General features: G+C 61.1%; 1 protein-coding gene across 1 annotated transcript in view; it reads right to left on the bottom strand.

The window, feature by feature from the left end:
• Nucleotides 1–3,494: 3,494 nt before the first annotated feature.
• CBS (cystathionine beta-synthase) overlaps nt 3,495–8,898 on the bottom strand; it is an 18,701-nt gene continuing 13,297 nt past the window's right edge. Inside the window, exons 13-15 of the mRNA XM_077755370.1 lie at nt 6,012–6,096; nt 5,618–5,659; nt 3,495–4,363 (exon numbers count right to left, since the gene is read on the bottom strand). Of these exons, the coding sequence (XP_077611496.1) occupies nt 4,206–4,363; nt 5,618–5,659; nt 6,012–6,096 (285 nt within the window). The 3' untranslated portion in view covers nt 3,495–4,205. The remainder of the gene's footprint in view (nt 4,364–5,617; nt 5,660–6,011; nt 6,097–8,898) is intronic.

Raw genomic sequence — 8,898 nt, 5'->3', positions numbered from 1 at the left:
ACGTCAGCAGAGTGACTGGTGCTTCCCTCGGACAGCGGGCTCTGTCCCCGACCAGGACACCGGAAGTGAGGCGATCCACACCCGCTGGGCACGGCGGCACGGCCCGGAGTGGCCGTGGGAGGAAGGGGTGTGCCAGCCGTGTGGGGGGATCCCGGGTTTGCGCCCAGGGAGCTCCATCGGCTTGCCCGCAGGGACAGTAGTGTCCCGAGCCATCTCTGTCACTCTGGGGGTTCCAGTAGAAAGGGCGCCTTCAGGACAGGGTGGGGGTGCAGCCTCCATCTTTCATTTCTCCTTAGGACTAGCCGCCCCCACTGCCACGTGAAGCTGGGCCCCGGGGGCGACCAACTACACACCTCACCCTCCAGTGCCCCTGCAGCCGGTGTGGCCGTGCCCGGGTTCAGTCCAGTGGGCGGGCTCGTCAGCTCCCCCCAAGACCACCGCATGTGGCCACGGGCACCGGCCCCCGGCTCCGCATCCTGGGGCTGGGGAGGAGGACAAGCCGACCCCTTGGGGCCACCGCCCTCTGCCCCCCGCGTAGGCGGCGGGGGCAGCTGGGCTCCTGAGCAGGTTGAGGGGCCTCCAGGGACAGGTGTTCCCACTAGCCTGCTGGCGCAGACCCCGAGTCGGGCCCAGGCCGCACAGCGTCGTCACCCAGTCTGCTCCGTGGTGCCCGGGGACCAGGCCCTGCAAGTGTCGTGTCACTGTCAGTACCAGCGCTGTCGGGGGGGGGGCGGGTAAACTGGCCCGTCCGGGAACCAGGTGAAGGCAGCATCGGATCCGGGCCACCACACAGGCTGTCTCACCCACCTGCTCACTGGTCCCCAGAGGCCTAATACAGGGACTGCTGAACTTCAGAAAGATGCCCAAGATACCTGCCTTTCTGTCTAGAAACTGGATTTACCAGCTTTGTGTAAAAGGATGATTTAAGTCTAAGTCACACACAGATGCGGTCCCACAGCCCTAGGTGGTGGCTGGCCACCACGGCAGCAGGTCCCAGGCCCTGCCTGCCACCCAGAGACCCTTTCAGTTCCGCCCGCTGCCGCTCCCGGGGTCTGCACGTGGCTTTCATAAGCCTTCGTTCCGCTACTCGTTCTACTGCCTGGTACCGCGAAGGTGAAGCTTCCCGGTGCTTGCGGGCCCCTCCCCCAGCACAGCCGTCCTTCCTGCGTAGCGCACGCTAACTTCTGGACACACCGTACTCGGGCTTCCGTGACCTTAAGGAAGCCACCATCTGTCCTGGCTTAGTTCTGTCTGCGCTGTAATCGCGTTTCTTCCACAGCCGACCTTTGAACACAGGTCTAAACTGCGCAGATCCACTCATACGTGGATTTTTCTCAGCCGTCTCGTGCCGTAAATGTATTTTCTCTTCCTGATGTTCTAGCATTTCCTTTCCTCTAGCTTAGCCCGCTGTAAGAATACAGTGCGTACATCCCTGACAAAATACGCATCACCAGAAGGCTTCTGGGCAGTAAGAGGCTGTGGACAGGTATGTTTCTTAGGAACGGAAGTTACAGGTTTTTCACTGCAGGGGGAGGTGGGGGGGTCTGGCATCCCTAACCTCTGTGCTGCTCAAGGGTCAGCTGTGCAGACTTCACCCACACAGTCTTTGTGGCGTTCGCCAGGTACCGATGTGACCCCACTTCCTACCAGGCCTGTGACTCGCATGTTTATAGGTCTCTGATGTCCCCTCCCCCAAGCATCACCTGCAGCCCATGGCTGCCCAGCCCTTGGTCGGGGACCCACCTTCCCCACCGCTCTGGGGACACCCTTCGGGATCTCATTGGGGCCAGGTGGCCACTCTGCCTCAGTGGAAATGTCTGTACCCCAGCTTGCTGTTAGGGGAGAGACAGGCCTGCATTCCGTCCCATTCCAGATGTTTTTAGGCTCGGCTCCCTTGGCTCCCAGCCTCCAAATGCTAGGTAACTCCAACGCCTTTCTCACTCCCCAGACTTTCTGGGTGACCTATCAGATCCTGTTCTCGGTGACCTAACGTTTCACAGTGATGTTCCCTGTGTGGGTCTTTCCCTGTCCCCCGTGGATGGACCCACAGTCTGGGACAGCTTTGTGAACTGTTTCACTGGTGATTCCCTTCCCTGTTCTCTGGAACTACTTCTAGTCAAATAGTGGAATCCAAGAAGCTCAAAGAATTCCAAGCACAGGAATCATGAAGAAAACTCCCATCAAGATCCATCGTGATTTCCAAAATACTGAAAAGGAACAAAGCTGGAGGGCTCCGCGGTTCCTGATTTCAGAACTTACTATAAAGCCGTAGTCATCAAAATAGTGCAGTACTGGCGTTAGGACAGATATACAGACCAATAACACAGAGCCCAGAAATGAACGCTTATATCTACGGACAACTGATTCTCAACAAGAGTGCCAAGACCGTTCGGTGGGAGACACTGTCTCTTCAACAAACGGGGTGTCCACATTTAAACATAGGACACTGGATCCTTACCTCACACCACGTGTAAAACTCAACTCCAAACGGATCAGTGAACGTCACTTAGCTGACCTACGGCTAAAACTATAAAAGTCTTAGAAGAAGATGGGGTAACTTCATGACCTTGGATTTGATAATGGGGCCATCTTATGTACTACCAAAGGTGTAACAGAAGAAAAAAATGGATAAGCCTCATCAAAGTTTAAAGTGTCGTGCACTAAAAGTCATTATCAAGAACGGGGAAAGGTGCTCTACAGAATGGTAGAAAATCGCAATCCGGTGAGGATCTAGAAAATATGAACTCTAACTGGACAACAGAAGACAACCCAGCTTAGCAACGGGCAAAGAACTTGGACAGGCATGCTTCCAAACAAGATACATGGATGGCCAAAAAGAACATAAGATGCTCAACACGGTTAGTCGTCAGGGAAACGCAAATCAAAACCACGAGATACACTTCCTGCCGCCACAGTTATAAAGCCGACAGAAGCCCCCCGAACTGGGCAGTGTCGACAAGGACACGGAGAAACCGGTCTGTGCACGGCTGGTGGGAGTGAAAGTCGGCACAAGCCCTGTGGCACAGCCTGGGGGGGGGGGGGGTCCTCACAACATGAAACAGACTTACCACAGCCCCAGCAGTTTTACTCCTGGGTACGTGACCCAGCGAATTAAACAAGGGTCTTTAAACAACACCTGTACATGCAAGTTCATGGCAGCACAAGCCCTGACAGCTAAGAAGCGGAACAACCCAGACGTCCCGCAGCTGTCGGACGGACACACAAAACGTGGCCCCTGCACACGACGGGACTTATTCCGCCGTAAGAAGGAAGGGCGTGCCGACGCCTGCTGCAGTGTGGGTGATCTCCAGAAACAGGACGCGGAGCGAAACAAGCCACACGGAGGCCGGGCTGGAGGATTCCCTGCATATGACGGGCGCGTCCCAGCGGACGATTCCGGGGAGACCAACCGCGGGCCGGCGGAGGCCGGGGGAGGGGGAGGGGGTGAGGCCGTGCACGGGACTTGGCTACATGGGGTGGTGACTGCACAACACTTGAGAACGCACATTTTTAATTTTTTTTAATGCTGCTTAAGAGACAGAGTGCGAGTAGGGGAGGGGCAGAGAGACGGAGAACCCGGTGCAGGCTCCAGGCTCTGGGAACAGAGGCTGACGCGGGGCTCGAACTCACGGACAGTGGGATCGTGACCTGAGCCGAAGTCAGACAATCAAGCCACCCACGCGCCCTGAGAACCTACATTTTTAAATCATTCATTTAAGGTTCTGCGAATTTCACCTCAGTCAAGAGCCCCCCAACACTGAAGTCACTCCAAGCAGCCCAGCGCCCAGCGGACAGGACCGCCGAGTGAGGGCTCCGGACCGGTCCATCCTTCCCCTGGCCGCCTTTCTGCCGCTCCCCATTCTGGGTTGTCTCCAGAAAAGCACTTTCTTCCGCTTTTATCTACCTGCTCCCGTCATTCGCTGCAGGGCCCACCTGCCTGGCTGAGTTCTGTTCAGTACGATTTTCTTGTGGAAACGTTTTAGAAGGTAAAGAAAGACGAAAGACACAGCTACTCTAACCATAAATAGATTCACTGAGGCGCCCGGTGTTAGGAAAGGGAAGCTGATGTTCGCGCGGCCCCGGGCTAAGCATCCCACACCCGCTGCGCTACGCCCCCGCCCAGCGCCAGGCAGCCCGAGATCACGCGTGTGTGTTCTGTGTTCACAAATGCAGAAGAGGACGGACACCAGGAGGCGTGGGCGCAGTCAGAGCTGTGCGGTGTCCCCGGCTGCTCTGGGCTCCGTGGCGCTTCCCGGCTTGGTCTTCCGGTCACGCTCCCGAGCGGCCACGAAGTTCAGCAAGTCGATGGCAGTGACGACCCCGAACACCATCTGCTTCTTACTGGACTTCCCGTTGCTGTGGTCTGAGGAAGGCAGGGCAACGGGTGTAAAGGGGTCTCTGCATGGAGTGGCTTAAAGGCAGCCACACCCTGGGGCCCTGTCCTGGAGCCACCCGACGTCTACACGGGCCCACGTGCCGGGGCAGGGGGGCTCAGGGCGCCCACGCAGGCTCTCCCCACCGCGTCCTCTGGGCCAGGCGCCCCCGGTGTCATTAAGTAAACAAGGTTCCCCTGGGTGCCCGATGCTAGAGTTTTGGCATGAAGTTCCGACGTGTCGCATGTGCATGTATTGCACACGCACGTGCTGTACCAGCTCACACCTCTGGCCTGTCTTCAAACCCATGCCTCTCTCTCAGGCCTGGACGGACCCCCGCCCCAGCCCACTGGGCTGTGCGGCCACCGCCCAGAGAGGACTTTTGAGACCGTTAATTTTATGCGTCCACTTGACGAAGTCACGGGGCGCCCAGATATTTGGTCAGACGTTACTCTGTGTGTCCCTGGGTGAGACCTGATGTTTGGGTACATGGAGAAGAGAGAGAGCCCCCTCGTAGCATGGTGGTTCTCACCTAATCAGCCAAAGGCCTGACTAGAACGAAAAGGTGGCCTGTTTCTGAGAACGAGAAACTGTCCTGGTCTTTGGACTCAAACTGAAACGCTGGCTCTTCCTGTGTTTAGAGCCCGCCCTGCCCACTCACCCTGCGGCTTCCGGGACCCACCAGCCTGGGCACGTGAGCCACTGCCTTCCCTGTGTCCACACTCCCTGGTGGTGGTTCCTCCCGAGAACCGTGACGGCCACGCCGGGGGCCAGGCGCCCCCTCTTTCCCCAGCACCACGGTCTCGAGCCTCTGAGGGCGGAGGTCGCAGCAGGTGGGGGTGGGGAGGGCACAGGGGGCGGGGCACCCGGCTGGCGTGCGCAGGGAGGCTCAGGGGACAGGGCTCCCCGCGCTGCAGGGGTGTGCAGACCGTCCTGCCCCTGCAGGGGAGGGTGGTCCCGAGCAGCCTCTCTAATCCGCCCTGCAGACCCTCCAGGGGAAACTAGTCCAGAGCCTGGCGTGCAAGCGTTCTGGAAAGGGCTATGGGGTCTCTGCTACGACCACTGGGCTCTGGCAGCCCGGGAGGCAGCGGGGTAAACGCTGTCAGGGGTGACTCTGNACAATCAAATAGGAGGAAGAGCCCTCCCCCTCGGGCTGGGGGTCCAGGACCCCGAATGCCCTCGGAGGCTCCGGCTGTGTCCACAGAGCCATTTCCAGCAGGGATGGGCGGGCGGGGCGTACATACCTGAGGGCCCCCCCACCACGCCCCGCAAGGCCAGGTCCCGTGCTGTGGAGCCAAGGACGGGAGAGGGGTTAGACGCGGGGCAGCCCGGGCCCCAAGACCAGCCGCTGCCGGGAGGGAGCGACTCCGGGTCCTTCCCGATTCTCATTTCTACAGCCCTGGTCCTCACCCAGGACTGGACGCACCCCCTGGCCCGTGGGGACCCGCCGAGGAGGCCCAGAAGGGGCTCTGTGCGCGGCAGTTCAAAAGTCCTGTGGCCTCTCTGGCAGGGCCCACGGAGGCGTCCCTCCAACATCCACAGTCCCAGGGTGGTGGGGGCCGGAGGTCACACCCCCGGCTCCCCAGACGCCCTGAGGCACGAAGGCCTCGCTGCCCCGCCCGCCGCACGCCCACTCACATTGGACCTGCTCATGCACCACCAGTGCGAAGTGGTCCACCTCCAGGATGTGCGAGAGCTTGCCCAGGGGGTCCGCCAGGCGGATCTGGAAGAGAAGACGTGATCAGCGGCCCTGGGGCGGCCCGGCCGGGCCTCAAGCTGGTGGAGCCCGAGGCCGCTGCCTGCCAGGCCTGACCGCGAAAGGAGTGAAGCACAGGAGAGGCTGGGCATTGCTCCAGAACACTCTCCTGGAGACTCTTGCTGGTTCTGAAACTGAATGGAGGCCGCAGAGTGACACAGGTCATTCTGTACAATGACCGCAAGACAGAGCTGGTTAGAAAGGCTTCCCCAGTCTGACCCCAACTCTGGCCTTTTGTAAAAGGCAAGGCTAACGAAAAGCTCAGGGAGGGGCACCTGGATGGCTCAGCTGATTAAGCGTCCAACTTTGGCTTTCAGCTCAGGTCATGATCTCCTGGTCTGTGGGTTCGAGCCCCCCATCGGGCTCTGTGCTGACAGCTCCGAGCCTGGAGCTGCTTCAGAGTCTGTGTCTCCCTCTCCCCCGCCCCTCCCCCACTCTCACTCTCTCTCTCAAATATAAGCATAAAAAAAAGCAAAGCTCAGGGAGATACAGGTGGAGCGGGGTACTGGGCTGTAGGGTGGGTGCCGGAACGGATACATTTGTCACAACCCGCGGGCCTGCAGAAGACACAGAGGGACCCCCCCCCCCACTTAAACTAGCCCTTTACTTAGCAGTCACCCTTCCCAACAAACACCAGTGCAAGGCGTAGTGACGACAGGGGGCCACGTGGAGAAGGCAGACGTGGGCGCTCAGCCTGCACCGTCTGCTCAGGACACACGGACAGGGCCCGCCTCTCAGAGATCAAGCGCACTGGCCCCCGGCCTCACGAGAAGTGTCCTTCCGACGAGACGAGAAGGGGAAGGTGGGGAATGCAGGACAGAAGGAAGGAAAATCAGGATGGGGGGGCTGGGAGAGCGCCATGCACGGGGACCCCAGCCCTGGTGGGGGAGCAGGGACGGCCCCCCATGGGCCCCGGCCTGGCACCCACTCAGTCCCTGGCTCGCGGCCCGCTGACCCGGCGCCCTGGTCGTCCCCTCCCCAACACTGCTAACACCCAGCTCGGACCTCAGCAAAGACCCGACACGGGCTCCGGGCACAACCCTGGCACCCCCTCGGCCCGACTGAGACCCGGGAAGTCCCGGTGACCACGCGTCCAGAGGGAAGGTGTGTGCTGTCAGCAAGGTGCCTAAACGGCCCCTGTGTTTGTGTCCACGTTCATTTAGAAGTCCGTGTGAGGATGCTGTTCGGTGGGTACAGCCTCCCTGGCCCTCCCCGCGGCCAGACGCCATCCCCGCGCCGGGAAAGCAGGTTGACAGTAAAACGCACGTGACGTGTCTACAAGTTGAACTCAGGAGGCCACACTTCGGTTTGACAGCTCTCCCCGGTTTTAAATGACCCGAAGAGAGAGGTGAGCGCGGTGAGCTGGGCGATTTGGAGAACGGAGCGAGCCGGCCCCCACCCCTCGCCGGCACCTGCATGGGCCGGGGCTCTTCCGCAGGGCCCCTTGCCACCTGCTCCCACCGCCAGGTCCGCAGGTTGGTTACGGGCGGGGCGTGAGCAGCGCGGCCCCAGGGGTCACCTGCTGTAAACCACGGCACCTGCGTCATCTCTTTACTGTCCCAGGGAAACCTGACCCCAAGAGCCCTCTGTCCCCATGGCCTCCGATGCCATCGGTTCCCCAGGAGGGGTCACGGGGCTGGGTGACCCTCTCCAGGAACACGGTGAGCGGACTTTAATCCGATGTGAGCTGGACAAGCCCTGCTGGCCACACCAGAATCCAGCCAGGCACCCTTCCTGTCTGGACTCTGGCACCGGGGGCAGGTCCGCGGGAACAACTTGCACTCGCGGCTCAGGGGACCAGGTGGAAGAGAGTCAGCAGGTGGGTCCGGGAGGGCACAGCACGTCCACACCGNCCAGCCAGGCACCCTTCCTGTCTGGACTCTGGCACCGGGGGCAGGTCCGCGGGAACAACTTGCACTCGCGGCTCAGGGGACCAGGTGGAAGAGTCAGCAGGTGGGTCCGGGAGGGCACAGCACGTCCACACCAGGTGCCAGTGCACGGGTCACGGGCGCCAGCTTCTCCCAACTGCTCACTTTCTGTAGGCCACGCGCTGGGTGTGGTCAAAAGACCCGGGGGCCAGGGAGAACCAGGCGGTGGGGGAGCCACGGCTCGCCCAGGTGGCCAGGCCCCAGCAGGGTGGCACCGGGCAGGGCAGCCGTGCCCAGAACATGGTCCCACCCAGGCTTTCTACCGTGGTGCCTGCTTTCTCAGGACAGGGTCTGGAAGGTGGAGGCCTGGAGTCCCTGGCAGAGGGGGGACACCGCCCCTCCGCGGGCAGGGGCCCCTGACCCGATTTGCCCCTCCAGCCCTGCCTAGCAGCTCAGTGTCGGGCACCGAAGTCTGGGCACGGGGAGGCCCCGGCCTCACTGTAGGGTAAACGCCTGGCTGAAGGTTTGACGTGGCCCCTAAGGGAGGGAACAAAATACCGACTCGGGTGCCAGGTGGCAGCCCCCAGCCCTGCCTGTTAGTCCTCCGATGCTGCCAGCCTGAAAACAAACCCACAAAGCAGAGCGCCCATCAGAGGCTCCCCCAACCCCGCTAGCTGGCGGGAGGCCCGGCGCGGCCCAGGGGCACACGGGGCGGGAAGCGGGTGACGTGCACGGCCCGCCGGGATGCGTCTCACGAGCTGTGCTGCGGGAAGGCAGGCACACGAGCAGGGTGTGCGAGCCTGCAGAGCATAGGCCACCACGGGGACCCCGAGCACCTGGTGTCAGTGGTGCTGGGAGCGAGGGGCAGGAAGGAGGTGTCATTGGTGCTGGGGGTAGGGGT

The sequence above is a fragment of the Crocuta crocuta genome, unplaced genomic scaffold, assembly GCF_008692635.1.
Source record: "Crocuta crocuta isolate KB4526 unplaced genomic scaffold, BGI_CrCroc_1.0 scaffold675, whole genome shotgun sequence".
In the NCBI taxonomy this organism is placed as follows: Eukaryota; Metazoa; Chordata; class Mammalia; order Carnivora; family Hyaenidae; genus Crocuta; species Crocuta crocuta.
This window is presented reverse-complemented; position numbering and strand designations above follow the sequence as displayed.